The sequence below is a fragment of the Protopterus annectens genome, chromosome 13.part0 (genome assembly GCF_019279795.1).
Source record: "Protopterus annectens isolate FY-2018-M chromosome 13.part0, PAN1.0, whole genome shotgun sequence".
NCBI lineage: Eukaryota > Metazoa > Chordata > Ceratodontiformes > Protopteridae > Protopterus > Protopterus annectens.
Window position 1 is genome coordinate 975356598 of NC_056747.1, and position 21188 is coordinate 975377785.

Sequence of the window (21188 nt, forward strand, 5' to 3'; positions counted from 1 at the left end):
TTTTTTAACACCGGTTTACACTGCATCCAGTCAGTTATTTTGTCAATGTCAGTAGTGTTTACAACTTGATTGCCTCCGGCAATTAATTATCCATCTTTTTTTAATTAGTAAAAACTAAGCCAATCTAGAATTTCCACTGCATTAGAGGCACATGGGATACAAGTAAATAACCCTTACGAACATCAGGTGTTTCACCTATATGGCGCTTCTGAATGCCCATGACTTTCTTTCTTTTTAAGTCGTTTAATGGGTAAATTCAGGCCAGTAAAGCCAAACCCCACTAGCTGTGGACATGCATGTTTTGGCCTTATGACCTCATCAGCACAGCACATCTTGATGACTGGATGGGAAATGGGAAATTCACCCTCTGGATCACGTCTGTGGCTCTGCATGACAGTGGCACAGGAAAATAATTTTCTTGGGTGGCAAAAGCCAGGGTACCTTTTTGGCTGGGCTTGTATTGGCCCTAGAGCCGATAGCCTAGTACCTACCTATGAACAAGTGGACTGCTTGACTTAGCATTAGAAACACAGGGTTGTTATACTCAGCCGATGTCCATTACCGATAGGGTGGTAATGGACATCAGCTGGGAATAACAACCCTGTGTTTCTAAAGCTTAATCGTAGAGAAACTTGCCCCTTGCTGAAAAAGGTAAGAAAGGAAGGACAATATATCAGAAAGCAGGCCTGAAATGGGATCTATGTCCCTCTGGCGAGCCCAAATAGAGATGCTCTTCCACTTTGCTAGAATAAACCTTTTTGGTAGAAGGCTTCTGGGAGGCCAGAATGATGTCCTTCACTGGGGAAGGCAAATTTGTCTGGCTGACTATTACTGGAACTTGGAGGTACCACCCTGTCAGTCTCAAGGACTTCAGGTCGGGAGGGAGAAGTCCCCATGGGTGGGAGACAAGTTCCTGAACTGGATATAATAGCCACGGCGGATGTTTCAGATGAGACCATAGGAAGGAGAACCATGTCTGTCGAGGCCAGAAGGGGGCAATGAGGATGAGGTGAGCCTTCAGGCGACTAGCTTTCTGAAGAACCTTGGAAATGAGGGATGTTGGAGGACAGGCACAGAGGAGACCTGGCGGCCAGTCGTGAGTCTGAGCATTCCTGGGGACTCCTCTGGGGGGGATCAGGGCAAAGAATCTGCTGCACTTGTAATTGGCTGGAGATGCAAACAGATCGCAACATGGAGATCCTCACTGATGGAAGATCTGATCTGCCACTGACTGTTTCAAGGATCACTCATTGAGGTTCAGGATGGTCCTACTCAGCTTGTCTGCAAGCACGTTGAAGTCGCCGGGGATATGTGTTGCAAGAAGAAAGCCCCCTGAGGCCATTGCCCATTCCCAAACTGTCATGGCCTCTTGGTACAGAGGATAAGATTGTGCTCCCCCTTGCTTGCTGATATATCAGACCACAGCCATGTTGTCTGTCTGAATTGCCACCGTCCTGAGTGGGGGAAAGTCCTGGAAGGCTTGCAACGTCAATAGGACAGCTTTCATCTCGAGGACGTTGATGTGTAACTTGGTCTCTGACAGGGACCACGTGCCTTGAACCATCCTTCCCTGGAAATGCCCCCCACCCCAACAGGGAGGTGTCCGTGGTCACTGTGGCTTAGGCTGCAGGAGACAAAAGGGTCTCCAACAGGAGATCCTTGGTCTGGGCCCACCAGGTCAGGTGATGTTTTCATACCTGAGAAATTCGAATCAAGGATGACGTGGAGTGAAGACAGTGTGACCACTGCACTGCAAGTGTCCACTGCAGCACAAGCATGTGAAACCTGGCAGGGGGACTAGCTGAAATGGCTGCTTCCATCAACCCAAGATCCTGTAGGATGAGATGAGCAGGGATGCTGTCCCGATCCAGGAGAGAAAAGACTTTTTTGTTCCTGGATTGTGATTATTCTGCACTGGTAAAGGGCTGCAGTCTCCGACACTGTGTTGAAAGCCATACCTATAAACTCTAGTCTCTGACACAGGAGCCAAGAAAAACAGAACCCACGAAAAACTTGTACTTATCTGTAAAAATAGAGTTCGGAGGTCCAAGCAGCAGGAACACAACCGTTCAAGATTGTGGCAAACAAAATCTGAGGATTGTGGGTAACAGGAAGTAAGCAGAGGGGAAGAGCTTGAGTTCAGGAGCTGTCGCTCACTTTTGCTGGCTCTGATCCAGACCCATCTGTGATCGATAATGACATGGGTAGCATCAGATCCTTTTAACTGCAAACACATTCTTGTGTGCTGTGGCTGGCAACTATATTTCTGCTCCCAGAGTTCTGATTATTACTATCATTGGTAAATGTCTCTGCCATTGCATGTCATTTTCTTGTAGCTTCTTTGTGGTAATGGAAGCTCACTGCATGCTGGTTGGAAAAATCCCTCTCATGGCTCCAGGGGAAAACCAAGTTTTCTTCAATGGGGTTTGATTAGGTCTACTGGTGGATACCTAACCTACATGCAAGTCCTCATCTTAATGGCCTCATGGTCCTTAGTGGGATGGAGATTTATTTCCAGTTTGTTAAATTACAGGTGTCTGAGAGATACGTCTCTGACTCTGTGGAGGTGGATATGCATTGCAGGATTCTTGCATTAGTTTTCCTTATACTGAATGGTTTAAACTTCTACTTGGGTCTGCACAGCCTGATCTTGTGGAACAGCTTTTTGCTACAACTGTTAATGGATTATGGCGTAGTCGAGTCCGAGGCCTTTTCTCATGAGGCTTAACCCCCTGACCCAACAGAGCATATTAATCTCCATTGAAGGAGAACTGTCGGTGAGTTCTTGCTTGGGGCTGTGCCCATAGCTCCAGAGATGCAGTTTCATAGTTTTGTTAGATTGTGGTGGGAGCCCGAGTTGTGACTTTTGGTTTTTACCATCATAGACTTCAGTGTAATGCAGTTGTCAAACCCCACAAATGTCTTATCCCTCCTTTGTCAGTCACCTTCAGGTTATGTGCAGTTGAGCACTGGCATGGTCTGTCTGCCTGACATCTAACATGTGCTGTTTATGTGGAGAAACGTGTTTATGGTTCATTGTTCAAGGCACTTGGAGGATGTCATCCATAGAGACGAGATCAGTTATTGAGACCGGTAGGAGAAATGCTCCCTCCCATTCCTCACATCCTCCCCCCTCCTTCCCATGATGACTTAAGGATTCCTTTTGGCTCATGAGGCCAAACACATTGCCCTCCATCCCTTCCTCCTGTGGGTACCCAAAGATAAGAAGCTGTTATGCCCCCTTTTCATTCTGCTTTTATAAGAATCTTTTTAGGGATGTTATCTTGAAAGACCCTGGAGGAATTGTCAGTTTTTTTGTTTTCATTAAATCTTCATTGCTGCTATTCAGCAATACTTTTTTTTTTTTTATTTGGGGTCTGGTGCTGCAGCTTTGCCGTCAGCCTAGCCAGGGCAAACTTATGACTGCTCCAAAGCTCATATCCTGGCAACACCACCCTCTGTGTTGTGGCTGCTGGCTGGTAGGGAAGGAACAGTGAAGAGTGGTGTCAGTCTGGCTACTATCCCTTCCTCTAGCTCTGTCCCTTTCCGTCAGTCTCTTGAGTCTGTCTCTTCTGAAAGAAAATTCAAAGGTTCCAGGGATTCAGGAAGAAGTACTCTGTGCAGCTTAAGCCATTATCATTTTTGCCCGGCTTTTATCCATTTCAGCATTCCTGCTCACAGTCCCTTTCTTTGCTATGTCTTATGAGAGTCTGTGTACCTATATTGTACATTTCCTGTCCATCCTTGTAGAGTGCACATTTTAACTATTTTAGGCTCTTGCTATAGATTGTTCCCATCCTCTTAGTTTTTTTCTCTACACATACCAGCAGTCTGGCTTAAATTTTAGGCTCTTGCTGTAGATTGTTCCCATCCTCTTAGTTTTTTTCTCTACACATACCAGCAGTCTGGCTTAACTTTGTCTGAACAATCTCCCAACATGCACACTGGATGTAGTGTAGTCTCATCAGTGCCCTTTAAAATGGCAGTGTTAACATTTGAATCCATGGAGTACGCATACCTTATTTTTAGACATAGCAATTCTGTTAGCCTTTTTTACTTCCCTTTCACACTTCTCATTGCAGTTATTTCTGTGTGTGCTAATGGTAGCCATTTGAAATGTCAGGCCCTCTAGAGTGGGTTCCAAAATATAGACACTGGCCGAAATAACGGGCTTGTATATATTGTCTGAAATGCCATTTTTCAGAGTATTTCCCTTTCTTTGAGGTATGACCATCTCTCAGTTGGTGTGTGTGTGTGTGTGTGTGTGTGTGTGTGTGTGTGTGTGTGTGTGTGTGTGTGTGTGTGTGTGTGTGTGTGTGTGTGTGTGTGTGTGTGTGTGTGTGTCTATTTATATGAATATTTGTGTATACATAGATATATATAGATGTGTGTGTGTGTGTGTGTATATATATATATATATATATATATATATATATACAGAGAGAGAGAGATATAGATATATATATATATATATATATATATATATATATATATATACATATATATATATATATATATATATATATATATATATATATATATAAATATATATATATATATATATATATATGTATAAAGAGAGAGAGAGAGACACACAGATATATAGATATATATATATAATTTGGGGGGGGGGTTGTACCTCACATGAGAGGGGTGCAGGGTGGGCTTGCACCTCTGCAAAAAGAAGCTTAAAGGACAAGAGTGATTTGAGATCTCCTTTGTTTTTAGTTTTTTTTTTTTCCCGGCTTGTCAGCACCCATCATTTCATTAGGGAGCCCTATAATAACACCACCAAGACTTTCTTTTCCCCTTCTATCACAGGACTAATACTCCTGACTTGTTTGGAGGCAGTATCCCAGTAAGAAAGTATTCAGCCTTTGTATGATTCTGTTAAACCCCAGAGTCTTCTTTTCATGCCATCTTTCCATCCTGCTGGAATTCATTTGGAGTGCCTTATTGCTGTTGCTCACCACTGTCTGTGCCTTATTATCTGGTAGTTTATCCTGCTGATTATGCCCAAACCTTAAATCGTGCAGACCACTTTGCAGTACGTGTACAGCCTCTTGATTCCCTGATTATCATTACTGTATGAATCTTTCATTCCATTGTACCAAACAAAATGAATCCACTTAGCCTTGTACCTGTTGTTATCCCTTCACCTCATCCTTGCCTGTTTCCCTAGTTAGTCTTTTGTAAGGAGTTTTGCAAAACACTCTGGTAAGATCCAGATACTCTGTGTCACAGGATCATAGGAGGTTACTAGGCTAATGGCCCTGGGGCCTTTACAGACCTACCCAAGAGTTTATCCCCAAAAAGAAACCTGAGTCGGCACCTGTCGCCTTGTCAGTGAGGGACACAGGTGGAACCCTGGGACAAATTTGTGGTTTTCCATCCAATCGTCAAGGTTGCACTTCAAGAGGGTCACTGAGGTACTCTGGTGTGTATTGGAAGTCTATTCCAGAGACTGGGCAGCCTCTGGGAGACAAACCTGTCTCTCGCAGGTTGTGTTGATGTCTCATATTAGATTCAGGCTTTTCGAGTGGGTAATGAGTGAGGAGTTAGACTTATGGATATGGAGGATCTCTGCTAGGGCAGAGTCTGAAATTGCCTTGTAGACGAGACACATATCAACTCTGAGCAACCTGTATGATACCGAGTAGAGTGATAGTGATTTGAGACTGTCCGCATAGGACAGGTGTTGGAGGCCATGGATTCTCTGTGAAGTATTTCTGTGGCTTTTCAAGTTGGTGCAGATGTTTGAAGTACATACCAAACGGGGTGTTATACCCCATTATTAATGAGGGAGGAGTATCGAGAGAGGTAATAACCTCCTTTTTTTCTGGATGCAATCCCTTTACTTGTGAGATGAACCAAGTAAAAGGCTTTTCTGACCACTGCCTGTACATGATGGTCAAATGTGAGATTGTTGCCAACCAGTGTACCCAGGTTTCTCACCACAGGTTATGTGTTTATGGGGTTGTCTATGTGGTAATCAGTAGGGGTCGTGTTTTTGCCGAATGGTATGATGATGCATTTTTTTGTTTTGCTTGAGGCTGTGACTTTGGCACCAATCACTAGTTGCTGTCAGACACTTTTGCAGTATGTTAACATCATATGGGGAGTCGTTGACTGCACCCAATTTACACTTGTCCACAGACTTGGTCAGCCACAGGCCTTTTGTCTTTGCCTGGACCTCCAAGAAGTAGATCCCAAACAGTAGGGGTTCCAGGACAGATCCCAGGGCAACTCCACTAGTGACAGGTGGGCTGTTGGAGGTGGAGGGTGCCTGTTTTGACCTCGAGGGTCCTGTCGGTGAGCCAGTTGGCCACTCATGTGATGAGATAGGGATTAATGCTAAGTTGTACTAGCTTTTCGATGATGTCAGAGTGGGGGATTGTGTTTAAGGCTTTGGCCAAGTCCATGTAAGCTGTATGTACTGACTTTCCTTCATCCAGGGCCTTGGTGGCAGTCTCAGTCAACCAGGTTCAGTACGCAAGATCTGCCCTTGATGAATCCGAACTGGGTGGGGTCAAGTGCTGGGAGATTGCCTTTGTCCTTGTTTAGGAGATCCATAATACACTCCATGGTTTTACATGTCAGACTTGTCGAGCTAATGGGAGGCAATAGTTTCCATGATCAGTAGTGGCACCACCTGTGTGCAAGGGGATGGCAGTAGCAGTTCTCCACTCTGCTGGGATGAAGCCTGTACTTAGGCTGTGTTGAATAGAGTGTTCAGTGGCAAAGCCAGTTTTTGCTGGAGATGTGAGATGCGGGACAGGTATTGGGGATGTTGAAAGGGCCTTTTGAGGGACAGGGGGGTGAAGTTTGCTGTGAACCTATCTGGTAGCAGGTTAGCTAAGTCTATAGGATCAGTACTAATTTGGAACAAACATAGGCTTTGCCATGGAGTTTCCTGACATAACTCAAGAAGGCTTTATGGTTTCCCTTTGTTTTGGAGGCTAGTTTCAATTCATAATTGGCTTTGGGGTTTTGCTTGTTGAGGCTAAGAAAGGAGTTTTTCCAATTTGGAATTTTGTCGTCCTTGCGCTTGGACAACAAGTTTCTTCCTTTTGTTGTAAAGCCTGTTGATGGAGGATTTTCAGCAAACAGGTTTGTGTTTCCGTGAGGAGCAGAGTTTAGTTCTGTTGGATATGGCCGAGTTCCTGCAAATTTACAGGTGCTTGTATACTGCATTGGTGTACTGTTCAGCACAATTGTCTGCATCCTCTGAAGGGGGAGGTGGTGTGAAGTTACAGATACCTTCCCTTAGGAGGTTGTAGTCAGTTTTGAGAAGTTATTTTTGCTTGATTACGGCTGGGGGGGGGGGGTTGTTGGGTGGGATACAAACTTCAAATGAGACAGTCAGATCTGATCTCACCAGGGAAGAGCATGCTATGGGGGAGTAGTGCAGCGGTCACCTGTGTTGGTGAGAACCAATTCCAGAATGTTGGTCTTTGGTTTTGCTGTCTGCTTTAAATGATTCTTAGTTTACAAGTTGATTGCCTAGGACTGCTGACCTATTACAGGCAGACTCTGTGTGTCTGTGTGTGTCTGTTCTCTGCGCACGCACCATACCTGTATAGTCTAACGGCACTTTTTAGAATTGGTCACACAATAATTGTTTGCATTACTTACACTGCCTGTTATTTTATCTGCGTAAACTTTGTTTATGCAGTCTTTCTCAGAAAGCATTTCTTTTCTGAACGTATGCTGTACCAGTCCTCTGTTTTAAATGTACATCTGTTTATTACTTTCACAGTATCTCTGATTACTAGAAGGCTACAATGTAGCATCTTCTCATTCCTGGTTAAATTGAATCACAAGTCTGTTACCTTCACTGTCAGGCTTGATGGTTCCACCCTACCACCAAATGAAACCACCTTCAGAGACTTTTCCAAAGGCAAACCTACATCACCTTGTAGAGACCTCTGCAAAATTCAGTCCCCCCCCCCCCCCCAGAAATACGCCCAACTGATCGGGTTGGCACATTTACATCCAGTTTTTACCAACATCTAAACATCTGCTTAGAAAAGAAGTCTGTACTCATCCACCCTAAATGTAATGGTAAATTCAGGAATAAACCTCTCCGTTGGAACTTCTTTATTAATATCCTCCTAAAGGAAGGAGGAAAATAATGAAAAGGTGTAAGAAATCCCCACCCCCATACCTTAAGACCCCACTGAAGAATGACAGTAAGGACCTTAAGAGTTACTGTTGGAAAATATAAAGCAGTGTGTAAATTTAAGCTCTCAACAGTTATGAAAGTAAACTGCAAGTCTTTTTCATCAGTTATGTCAGGAAAATGTTCAACAGTGCACCAAACTCATTTGCAACAATGTCACACAGTCCAATCCTAAGGATATGACCAATATATTAGCTGACAAATTTAGTGCTAACTTTACTCCACATACCCATTTTGCTGTAACCACTATCCCTAAAAATTTCATTTCCCCTGTAATCACCTTGGAACAAGTCTTGGAATCCCAGACAAAAACTAAAAATTGTATACCATGCTGCATTGCAAGTACAAATTGTGCACTAACTGATCCTGTACTTAAACTGATCAAACTTGGCCTATCCACATGGTTTGTCATTCGTGCGTAAAAAACTGCCACTGTGGCTTCTCTACATAAGGGCGAGCCCAGTACAGATAGGCCAGTCAGCCTTACCAGTCTTGTATACAAAACCTTGGAACCTTTCAGAGCAGCACTCCTTTATGTAAACATAGGCAGCTTAACTGATCTAGACTCCACTCAGTTTGGCTCTGTGAAGGGCAGGTCCTGTCTCCCGAACCTAGTAAACAACTTTGAAAAAGTTACAGAGCCTGTGGACACTTGAGTCTTTGCATGCTACTTATCTTAACCTGGCCAAGGGTTTTAACATTATCCCCCATGCTGATGATTTTGAAAGGTTAGACTAACTTAACATACACCCCTCTGTTGTCCCCTAGATTGCAAAATGGCTGTCCAGCAAATCCCAAGTATTAAAAGCTACTAGTACTTGAATCCTTCAACTGTCCTGACAGGTTAGCACAATTCTCCCTTTACTCACTAGCTTACCTGCTTCTCCATGATGACCTGTGTCTTGCTTTTTGAGCCATGAAAAACCCAATACTATTTGACCTATTTCTTTGCAAAACCAGTGGTTCTACAAACACCTATACCGGTCTCTTATTTTACACCACAAAATAAGTAAGACTCGCTAGAGGGATAATTTTGTAACTTAACAAATTCCCAAATGGAATAAGTTACCACTACAGGTTAAGCAAAGTACCACTTTGGCTACCTTTTAAGGTTAGTCTTGATGATTGGTTAGGAAAACATAAATTTATACCAGGGTTATTATGTATGGCCCTGCTTTATTTAGGAGGTAGGCACTATTAAATAATCATAAAGGATGACAAGAACTTTAAGTGTGTTTTCTTAAAGGTGTATACGGCGAGGCCTCTTACTGTCTTTGAGATCGCTTGCCTAGTATTATTCCTGTGTAGTCGTGACTTTTGGGTGTAGGACTGCTTCTTAATGCTACAAAAGACAAAGGCTATGCTGTTAACTAGCAGATCTCATGCTGTAGATATCCATGTCCAGTTCTATTTCAGCTGACACTGTTTAAAATAAACTCTTTCAAGGGTATAGAAATTCATGACTGCTGAATTTCTAGGAGGAGTTGGTAATAACCCATTCAAATCTGACTATCAAGTTATTTTTTATTTTTTATTCAAAATTCGAAAAAAAAAATTAAGGCAGCTTTACAGGGATGCCACACCTTCCTTCTCCCTGTTGCAAGGCAAGCCTGTCTAGTAGTGTATATGTTTCCTTCTCTGTTTTGTAGCACACCTGATTGCTAACCTACAGTCACCACTGGTACACAGATGTGAATTAGAATACAGTAATATTTATATGCTGCTAGTTGCTGTGGAAAAAGACAACGTAGCCTTTCACTATATACCCTCACCTATTTTAAATTTAAGCATCACTTATACATTATACAGCTACATTTTACCTGTTGTCCCCATCTTGGTGGCATAGAGAGATGAATCCCTGACTAGTCCCAGGCAACGAAGGTTCGATTAGCTGCTTGGCTGATTGATGGTACTGGCAGGGAGGAAGGGCAGTGTTTATTCCAGGAGGGGAGGAAGGTGGTTTCACAAACTGCTTCATCTGCGTCTATGGTGATGAGATTAAGGTCACTGAAACTATCAAAAGCAGGAGCAGGTCCAGGAGGGCATGAGCATTTACAGTGCTGTCCAAGCTGGTAACTGAAGTTGCAATACTTTGCATGTGGGGAATGTGTGCCTGCATAGACAGGTGAAACATTAGCTACTCTGTGGTAAGTCAGGTGTGTACATCACCTGGTGGGGGGTTAGGAACTTAAATGAAAAAGGCTCTCAATTGCCAGAATGCCACAGAGAATATAATTACCCCTCTAGTGTCTGCCCAAATGACAGTCCCCTGCACATATTTTCAATCTCTAGGGTGTTCCCACACTGCTAGGGAACAAATTGGCCTTTGTATGATTGGATATGTTAAGTAATTAGTAACCTCAAAGTGGTTGCTGAAAATAAGTTGTAAAACCAAGCAGTTATTCACCTAAACTCCTCCAGTGAAACAGCACTCCAGAAGAGGTAAGCTTTTCTCAAATGAACCAAAAATAGCTGGAATAAGGGCCAACTCATCAATTAAAAACAAAAACGTTTATTAAATATGTAATATCTTAGTGCTTTCACCTTCCACCTGAAGGCATCATCAGATCTAAAACTGCAAGTTGTGTTCAAGATAAAATACACCTAATTATTACATGACCAATTAGAATTCTGATACATTTGTTGAAGCTGATTGTCTCAAGTTGCACTGTTAGCTACCAGCAAGCAGAACTAGTAAAAATGTGTTCATTAAACAGTCCAAGATCTTTCTGCTCAAGCAATAACTCACTGTTCCCACCTCTATTTGTTGTATAAACCCCATCAATAAAAAAAAAAAAAATTCTATACGCACACACACACACACACACACACACACACACACACACACACACACACACATGCATCCTTTTGTAATTTGAACATTCCAGGGTATGTATTTATATAGTGCTTTGGAAAGTTTACCTTTCTTAATTTCATAGTTGTGTTCATATGTATGTTCCTTAAGTATCCTGGTAGTTTTTCCTGTATAAAATCTAGGACAGGAGGTGCATGTAGCCAACTTCACAACCATCCTTGTATCATGATTATAGATTCCTGGACAAGTTAAGGTTTTGTCATAATTTTCAGCCGTGACATAAGGGTTCTCATTGATGAATTTGCAATATTTATAAAAAAACACATTTCATTATTTTTGACCGACAAGCCTTTTTACCAGTACCATTGTTGTTTCTTTCAACGATGCTCTTAAGATTGTCACCCCTACTATAAGTTATCTTGGGTTGTGCTTCCAGGGTTTGACTGTGAAAACGTTGTTCCATGTGTCCCTAAGAATTCTTTTAAGTGCTGGTGCTTGGTGGTTATACTTTATAATCATAGCACCTATCTTGTCTGTAGTATTGTTGACTGTGACGCCCATGCCCTGGCCCACAGTCAAGGAGCCTCAATCCTCACCACTAACACCAGGAATATATATATATATATATATATATATATATATATATATATATATATATATATATATATAGGAGAAAAGGATAAAAAATACACACAGTAAAGTACAATTTCCCTTGGGTGCACACAGAGATCAGTCAGTCTGGGGCTGGTTACTCCCTTGCTTCCCAGGTCCCCAATAAGACTCCCCACTGGCACAGCTATATTGTCCAGATCTCATCCTAGCTGGCAAGCTAACCTCCAGTACCCTCTCCTGTCTGAGTACTTTGTGTCCCTGCCCAAGTAGGGCACACACGCACACACACACACACACACACACACACACACACACACACACACACACACACAAATATTTTGAGATAAGTATTTATACGACTTCACAGACACTCCTGGGAAAGGCTGACACAGATTCTCCAGCTGTGCCCCTTTACCCAGACTTTTATGGTAGTAATTCCTGTCAAAACCAGCTAATTATCAGCTACCCAAAGGCCCTTTAATGGTGTCCAATTATTACTATGCAATATTGTTATCCAATAGTAGTGTCAATTAAGCAATCAAGGCTTATTGGAAGGGCTTATTACAGGATCAGTTACAAGCATGCAATGTACTATAGAGCTTAATTTATCTCTACATAAACCAGCAACAGTTAAAAGGTTTTAAAATATTTAATAATAAATAATTAAAACCACAAGACAATACTACTACACCACAGCGCTATTCAAGAGTACAGAGATCACACAGAAATTTAAAATAATTCAGTAATGCAGTTCTGACATAACAGAAAAACACTTGGTCTAATCTTTATAGTCCTAGCTATTTCTGCAAGAAAACACCCTTCTAAGACAATTTAAGACAACAGGCAGAGCTGTAGGTTGGATATCAAGACAAAATGCTTCATAATCTCTGGTTCTCACTGTTTAAATTGAAACTGCACTTCTGCTAAACATTGCATCATCTTTTACACCTTCCTGGTTTCCTGGCCACACACAAACTGTATTTACATTCTTTTACACTTAGAGCAATAAAGGACATTCCACATGTAAATTCTGGTAATTAACTTTAGCCTTAAAACAATAAAATAATGTGCTAGGTCAGACAGACTGACCCTGAGCTCTACAGATCAAAGGCTAGATTTGAAATAATTTTAACTTTAAAAGAAAGATTTGAAATGTTTGACTTAAGGTTTCCTTGCAGCAGATGGCAATGTTGCCACAATTTTGAAGTTCAACATTTTAGTATTTTCTTTCATTTAAGAAACAAGCCTGTATTTTACATTTATATTTACAAATGCCAGAATTATGTATCAAATTCTATTTGGCTAGGCTGGCAGCCTTCACCCATCTATACTCAATCTTCACATCTCTCCCCCCGGGAGAACTCAAGCTAGTTTTTCAAGTGACCCTTGATAAACGCCACTTGAGAGGGTTCGGTCTATCTGGGTGTACCTCACCCCATTCCCTGTCTTGAGAGCCCATCTGCATTGGAATTGCTAATCCCACTACGATGCTGCACTGACATATATGCTTGCAATCCCAGGCTCCATCTTAGCAACTTGGCATTTTGCTGGCTGGCTCTGTTTAACCATATTAGGGGGTTGTATGATCTGGCATTACAGTGAATTTTCTTCCATACAGATAAGGCTGTAGTTTCTGCAGGGTCCACACTACGGCTAGAAATTCCTTTTCTACAGCTGCATAGCATTCCTCCCTGGGTTGGAGCATATGACTGAGGTAAACCACTGGGTGCTCTTCCCCCTCTGAAGAAATCTGGCTAAGTTCAGCTCCCACCCCGTGGTTCAAAAGATCCACTTGCACCACAAATTATTTGCTGTATTCTGGAATGGGTAACACAGGGGGTCCTCCCAAAGCTTCTTTAAGCTTCTGGAATGCCTGCTCACATGCTGGGGTCCATACTACCTTATCTGACCTGTTCTTCCTTGTCATGTCTGTGAGGGGAGCAGCTATGGTACTATAATTGGGGACGATTTTTCTGTAGTACCCTGCTGTCCCTATGAATGCCTTCACCGCTTTTTGGTGACAGGTGCAGGCCATGCCTGAATGGCTTTCACTTTGGCAGGTTCTGGCCTTATCTTGCCACTCCCCACTCTGTCCTAGGTAGGAGACCTTTGCCATACCCACCGGACATTTGCTCGGCTTAATGGACAACCCTGTCCTCTGTAGTCTGCCCAGCACCTCCCTGACATGCTGAAGGTGCTCTGGCCAGGAATGGCTGTAGATGGTAATATCTTCTAGGTAAGCAAGGGCAAATCCTCCAGCTTCTACTAGGATATTATCTACCAACCTCTGGAAAGTTGCTGTGGCATTCTTCATCCCAAAGGGCATCTTTGTGAACTCGTACAAGCCAAAAGGAGTCACAAAGGCTGACTTCTGTCTAGCACTGGGAGTCAAGGGCACCTGCCAGTAACCCTTGATAAGATCAATGGTTGTAAGAGATACTTAGCCCCACCCAGCTGCTATAGGGCCTCATCTGTCCTAGGCATGAGCTGCTGTAGGGCCTCATCTGTCCTAGGCATGGGGTAAGCATCCGACTCTGTGTGACTGTTTAATTTCCCTGTAATCCACACAGAACCTGGTGCTGCCATCCTTCTTTGGCACCAGCACCACTGGGGAGGCTCAGGGACTGTTGGACTCTTGAATCACCCCTAGTTCCAACATCTCTTGTACCTCCTTCCTCAGGGTCTATCTGACACTCTCAGGCACCCTATAAGGGGCCTGCCTAATAGGCCTTTGGGGTCCTGTATCCATCTGGTGCTGCACCAGGTGAGTGCACCCTGGTTTCCCAGTGAACATATCCCCAAATTCCTGCAAAACTGCTCGGATTTCTCGAACCTGGGTAAGAGATAGCTTCTGGGATATTGCTGCCCCTTCCACTGAGATGTCAGCCCAAGCCTCACTGAGGAGATCAGTCCCCAGATCAGCCTCAGACTCCTCCTGCAATGCACTGCAAATGCTCAGCACAGGGGCCTCTCTGTCATGGTAAGGTTTCATCATTTTAACATGGTACAGTTTGTGCCCCTGCCATCTGCCTACCAGTTCCACCATGTAGTTAACATCACTTACCTTTCTTACCACCTTATAGGGACCCTCCCAAGCTGCTTGCAGCTTGTTGTGTCTGACGGGAATGAGAACCATTACCTGCTGCCCCACAGTATACTCTCTAGCTCGAGTATTCCTGTCATACCACACCTTTTTTCTGTTGTTGGGCTTCTGCCAGGTTCTCCTGGGCCAAGCCCATGAGTTCCCTGAGCCGTGTCCTGAGGTTTAGGACGGATGCCACAACAGACTCCTTGTGAGACTCGCACTCACCTTTCCACTCATCTTGAATTAAATCTAGAGGTCCCCTCACCCTATGCCCATACAGCAACTCAAAGGGTGAAAAACCTGTGGATTCCTGGGGAACCTGTCTGTAAGAAAACAGATAGGACAAATATTTGTCCTACTCCCTCTTAAACTGATCTGCAAATGCCCGTAGCATGGACTTGATTGTATAGTTTAACCTCTCAACAGGACCATTAGTCTGCGGATAATAGGGGGTGGTCTTCTCTGTGGAAGTCTTGCGGGGTGAAGCACATGAAGCCAGCAAGTCTGACGTGAAATTGGCACCTCGGTCAGTCAGTATTTCTTTTGGGAATCCTACCCTGCTGAAAATCTCAAACAAATCATTTGCCACCTTCTCTGCCTCAATGGAGGACAAAGCCACCGCCTCTGGGTATCATGTAGCATAATCCACTACAACTAGGATGTACTTTTTCCCTGTGGAAATTGGGGTATGCAGAAGACCCACAATATCCATAGCTACCCTCTGAAATGGCTCCTCAATCACAGGCAAAGGCATCAAAGGAGCTCTCACTTTGTCTCCTGCCTTGCCTAACTTTAGGCACTACTCACAGGTCCTGTAGTACCCTGTTACATCTCTGGGAATTCCAGGCCAATAGAAATTCTGCATAATACGCCTCTTTGTACATTTTATGCCTATATGACCTGCAAAGGGAATGTCATGGGCTATAGCTAGAAGCGCAAGATGGTAGGCTCTAGGCACCTACCAACTGCTGTACTCTCTCACCTTCTAGCCATCCCTCAGGGGTCCACTCTCTGTATAGTACCTTTTGTCCCAGTATACAGATTCCCCCTTTCCTTGAGAGTCAGGTGCCTCCCTAGCTACCTGCCTCAGGTTTTGCAGTGTAGGGTCCAAGAGCTGAGCCTGTCTCAACTCTCTCCTTGTAACCCTTCCCAGCCCCCCTTCCACAGGAAGTCTGACATCCTCTGACCGTGGTGCCTCACTGTCAGCCTGGATACTACTACTCACCTCTACCTTTGCAGTTACCCTGTCCAAGGGAACATCAATACCCACAAGCAGTTGTGGCTCACCTTCAGTCTCACTGCTACAAAGTAGCTCCCTCCCTGAAGTAACCACCTCAGCAGTCCTGGCTGCAAGTATGCAGTATGTCTGGGTCTCCCCCAGGCTACCAGAACCTTATGCTTGTCTCCTAATCTGACTGCGTGTAACTGCACCAGCACAGGGTACTGCACTATCAAACTCATTCCCTATCAGGGCATCTGCAGGTATATCCTCAAATGCACCTACTTGCTGGCTTCCTTTTCCACCCTCCCAGTCAAGGTGAACCCTAGCCAAAGGTATTTGAAATGGGATCCCTCCTAAAGCCCTGACTGGAGTAGACTGCCCAGGCAAGTAGTGCTCCTCTGTAACCATTGCAGGCTTAACAATGGTTATATCAGAGGCTCTCTCTCTCTTCACAATGGCCTCTTTGCCATTCACTACAATAGGATATAGCCTCGGGTGATAGTTTGGTACCCTTGTTGTCCCAAGACAACCTACTATTGGCATTTTGTCTTTCCCACTTACTGGCTCCCTTACCTTTGGTTCACAACCTTGCTTCCGTGGACACCTGTATGCTACATGGCCCCACTGGTTGCATTCAAAACATTTAAACCTAGCTCCTGGACATGTACCTGGACTAGTGGCTTCCCCTTCTACTGGCAGATTCTGTTGGGGCAGTCTGTGCTGCCCACCATGTGCTCCTTTAGACCCATGAGCAGTATTGAGTGTCCCCTTCTTGTGCAGGACTGCTCTGCTTGCCAGGTATAGGTCTCCCTGCCTTCTTCCTCAAATCATCTGAAGTAGCACATTGTCTATCAGCTAACCAGATCCACATGTCCTCAGGCAAAGTGCTAAGGGCTTGTTCCCTCACCAAAATGTCTGCCAGCCCTTTAAAAGTGGTGACCTGACATCCACTCGCTCAGTTCAGCAACATATTTACACGCACTTTCATCTGCCTTGCGTCTATGCTCACAAAACTTTTAAATGTACATTTCAGGTGTTAGTTTAAAACATTCTAAAAGACATTTCTTTACAGCAGTATAATCAAAACATGCCATGTCAGACATTTTAGCCAATGCATTTACAGCTTTGCCATGGGGTAAGGGGGTCATGAACCGTACACAGAGCCTTTGGTCAACACTATACTGTTTGCATACCTTCTCAAACATATGAATGAAACTATCAAAATTATCCCCCTCGTTAAATTGTGGAAGAAAATTACTGACCTGTTGTGCTTCTGGGGTCCAGTTACTCCCTTCCCCATTACCTCCATGACTCTGGCGAAGAGTCAGTATTTCCCTCTCATGCCTCCTCTGATGCTGTTTATCCTCAGCCTCGATCTCCAAACACCTGGCCTCCAACTCAAGTCTCTCTAGTTCCAGCTGGATTTTAAAGTCCACTGCAGAAAGGTTGAGCTGTCCATTATCTGAAGATACTGCATCTCCACTGCCAGTCTGATTGTCCTTCGCCGAAAAGTTGAGCTGCCCATTCTCAGAGGATATTGTATTTCCACTGCCAGTCTGATTGTCCTCCTGGATGCTGTTTTCTGATGCAGCTGTAACCAAGGCTGCAATCGGTTCTGCCTTAGGTTTCCATGCACCAGTCTCCTAGCCTGGCACATCTCCACCAGCTGGCTCCTTGTCAGCTTTCTTTACTCCTCTGCTGACATGCTGCCTGCTCACCCGGACTAAGCTAACAAAAGTAATAAAACAATTGTGATCTGAACTCTGAGTATTCACTGCGTGGCTGTTTTAGAGTACAAAACACCTTCAGAGATCACTGTACATAAGCTACAGGATTCACTCTACCCACACCGCTACAAGCCAGTTAGTATTTGCCCACTAATTAATATGTGATGTGGATATCCCACCGCTGCCAAACACAAATATGAGAATATCCCAACCACAGCCACCAATTAATATGTGTAGTGGATCCCACTACTGCAAAACAATTAATATGTGACGCCCGTGCCCTGGCCCAGCAATCAAGGAGCCTCAGTCCTCACCACTAACACCAGAGAGGGTGTCTCATATAGGAGAAAAGGATATCAGATGTACACCGTAAAGTACAATTTCCCTTAGGTGCACACAGAGATCACAGTCAGTCTGGGAATGGTTGCTCCCTTGCTCCCCCAGGTCACCAATAAGACTCCCCACTGGCACAGCTATAGGGTCCAGATCTCAGCCTAGCTGGCAAGCTAACCTCCAGTACCCTCTCTGTCAGAGTGCTTTGTGTTCCTGCCCAAGTAGCTGACACACACACACACACACACACACACACACACACACACACACACACACACATGCACTCTGAGATAATTATTTATACAACTTCACAAACACTCCGGGGAAAGGCTGACACAGATTCTCCAGCTGAGCCCCTTTACCCAGACTATATGGCAGTAATTCCTGCCAACCACCAGCTACCCAAAGACCCATAAAAGGGTGTCCAATTATTGCTGTGTAATATTATTGTCCAATAGTAGTGTCACTTAAGCAATCAAGGCTTATTGGAAGGGCTTATTATAGGATCGGTTATAAGCATGCAATGTACTCTAGAGCTTAATTTATCTGTACATAAACCAGGCACAGTTAAAAGGTTTTAAAATATTTAATAATAAATAATTAAAACCACAAAACAATACTACTACACCACAGTGCTATTCAAGAGTTCAGAGATCACACGCACACTTAAAATAAAATAATTCAGTGGTACAGTTCTGACATAACAGAAAAACACTTACTCTAGTCCTAGCTATTTCTACAAGAAAACACACTTCTAAGATAACTTACTTGAGACAACAGGCAGAGCTGTAGGTTGGATATCAAGACAAAAATGCTTCATAATCTCTGGTTCTAACTGTTTAAATTGAAACTGCAGTTCTGCTAAACATTACATCATCTTTTACACCTTCCTGGTTCCCAGGCCACACAGAAACTGCATTTACATTCTTTTACACTTAGAGCAATAAGACATTCCACGTGTAAATTCTGGTCCTTAACTTTAGCCTTAAAACAATAGAAAGAATGTGCTAGCTCAGACTGACTCCGAGCTCAACAGATCAAAGGTTAGATTTGAAATCATTTTAACTTCAAAAGAAAGATTTGAAATGCTTGACTTGGTTTTCCTTACAGCAGATGGCAATGTTGCCACAATCTTGAAGTTCAACATGTTAGTATTTTCTTTCATTTAAGAAACAAGCCTGTATTTTACATTAATATTTACAAATGCCAGAATTATGTATTTGGCTAGGCTGGTAGCCTTCACCCATCTCTACCCAGTCTTCACATCGATGGTGTCTGTCACTGGTATTTCATCCCTCTGTGTGCTGGTGTTTGCCTTTCAAATGGGAGCATATTGTCCAGAGCATAAATGGATGGGCTTTCTTATTCTTTCTGTGCATTTACTTTGGCTTTTTTTTCCAGTTCCACTATCTTGACTTACTCCAGTATGGAAACAATGGTGTCTTTGCTGAATAAGAGCCTTGCAGCCTACCAGGAATGTCATTTTTCCTAATCATAACTAAATGTCCAGCAGCCTGTAACTTCCCTCCCTTTGCTGCAACTTCTTGATTCCTTTTCTTCAAGGAACTAATGATAGCTAGGGTTTTATGCTTGTAGTTTCTAGTAGGATAGGTAATGTCAGCTTAAATAAATTACTCTGCTCACCTGCATATTATGAATTTCAGTAGGAGGTGGTTTTGAAGATTGATATTTACAGTATGTACCAAAAGTATGTACTGACATGACTTCATATAGTTTCTCGTAGCATAAGTATGGAATTAAATTATCTAATGTAACATACACTCCAAACTTTTTTTTGTAAAAGGATAGCTCACTGTCGACCAGGTACAGTTTGATTGTAGATTAGTTACAGCAGAATCTGAGTACGTGAATGAAGTTCATGTTGATTCCTTTTTTATGATGCAGGGTGTGCTGCAAGGATTTAAAGGGGATGTGATTCACACTTTTAACAAAAACAAAGGTGCCTTGAAGAACACGGACCACTTTGAGAACATAAAGGAGAGGACTAATATAATCCTGCTGGGGGACACAATGGGAGATGTGAGCATGGCTGATGGTGTGCTACATATTGAAAATATCCTTAAAATTGGGTACCTGAATGACAAGGTATGGCTGCAATACGGTGGTGTTCTCTATGTTTAAGTACAATTGTATGTCCAGCAATGCTGATAAGTTTTAAATTACAGGCTGCTTGTCTTCAAGTCAAAGTTAAATATGTGACTACTTTTGTGCCAAGTTAGGCAGAGTCTCTGTTAACAGATGTTCCACAGCAAATTTCATGTGATACTGACAAGATGCTGTAACTTTTCTGAGTTATATTTGAAGTTTACTGGGCCATTCTGGACTGCACGTACAAAAGACTTTAGAGTTGAGGTCTTAAACCTTATAAATGACAGAAGTCTGTAGTAATGAAATTTCTTATGTCTCCAAAGAGGTTAACTGTATGTAAGTTGTGGGAAGAGCTGAGATGAAATTTTTATTTAAAACAGAGATCAGAGAGGACAAGGTATAAATGAGCAGCCAAGTAAGGTTGTTGCGACTGTTTTTGACTATTTGTTTTCTATATATTCATTATTTTCTTGTCTTTCAATGTTATTTTATTACAGTGCTATCTTGCTTTAAATGTATTTTCCTTCGAGTTGTAAAAATTCTAGGTTAGGACAAGGGAGCAAACATTTACATTATATTGACACCAAAAGGATAAACTGTATATGGCTTGTGAGAACAGTGAGATGCAAATAACATGTATTTAAGGTCGAGAGAACAGTACAACGGATGTTTGTGAGAGCTTCCAGTTGTCTGCCCTTTGACTTTTTTATTTTCCATACCCTACCTACATATCCAATGACTCTTTAGATGCCCTTCCCTTATGTAAATTTGAATTTAGCCCCTTTTTCCAGCATACTTTAAAATCTCTGGTCTTTGTTCCTAGTACTTTCCAGCAAAGAAAGTAGAGAAAGCACAAACAACCTGGTGTGGTGGGGGTGCGGGTGGGGGGGACAATGTGTTGGTATGTATGTGTACATGTATGTGAATGTGTTTGTGTATATTTGTATGTGTGTGTATGTATATGTGTGTGTTTTGTGTGTGTGTATATATATATATATATATATATATATATATATATATATATATACATATATATATATATATATATATATATATATATATATATATACATACATATATATACAATAGGTTAAATGCAGCTA

General features: G+C 42.8%; 1 protein-coding gene across 1 annotated transcript in view; it reads left to right on the forward strand.

The window, feature by feature from the left end:
* NT5C3B (5'-nucleotidase, cytosolic IIIB) overlaps positions 1–21188 on the forward strand; it is a gene marked incomplete at its 5' end in the record, with an annotated part of 732004 nt that overhangs the window by 21197 nt on the left and 689619 nt on the right. Inside the window, 1 exon segment of the mRNA XM_044054786.1 lies at positions 19882–20082. Within this exon segment, the coding sequence (XP_043910721.1) occupies positions 19882–20082 (201 nt within the window).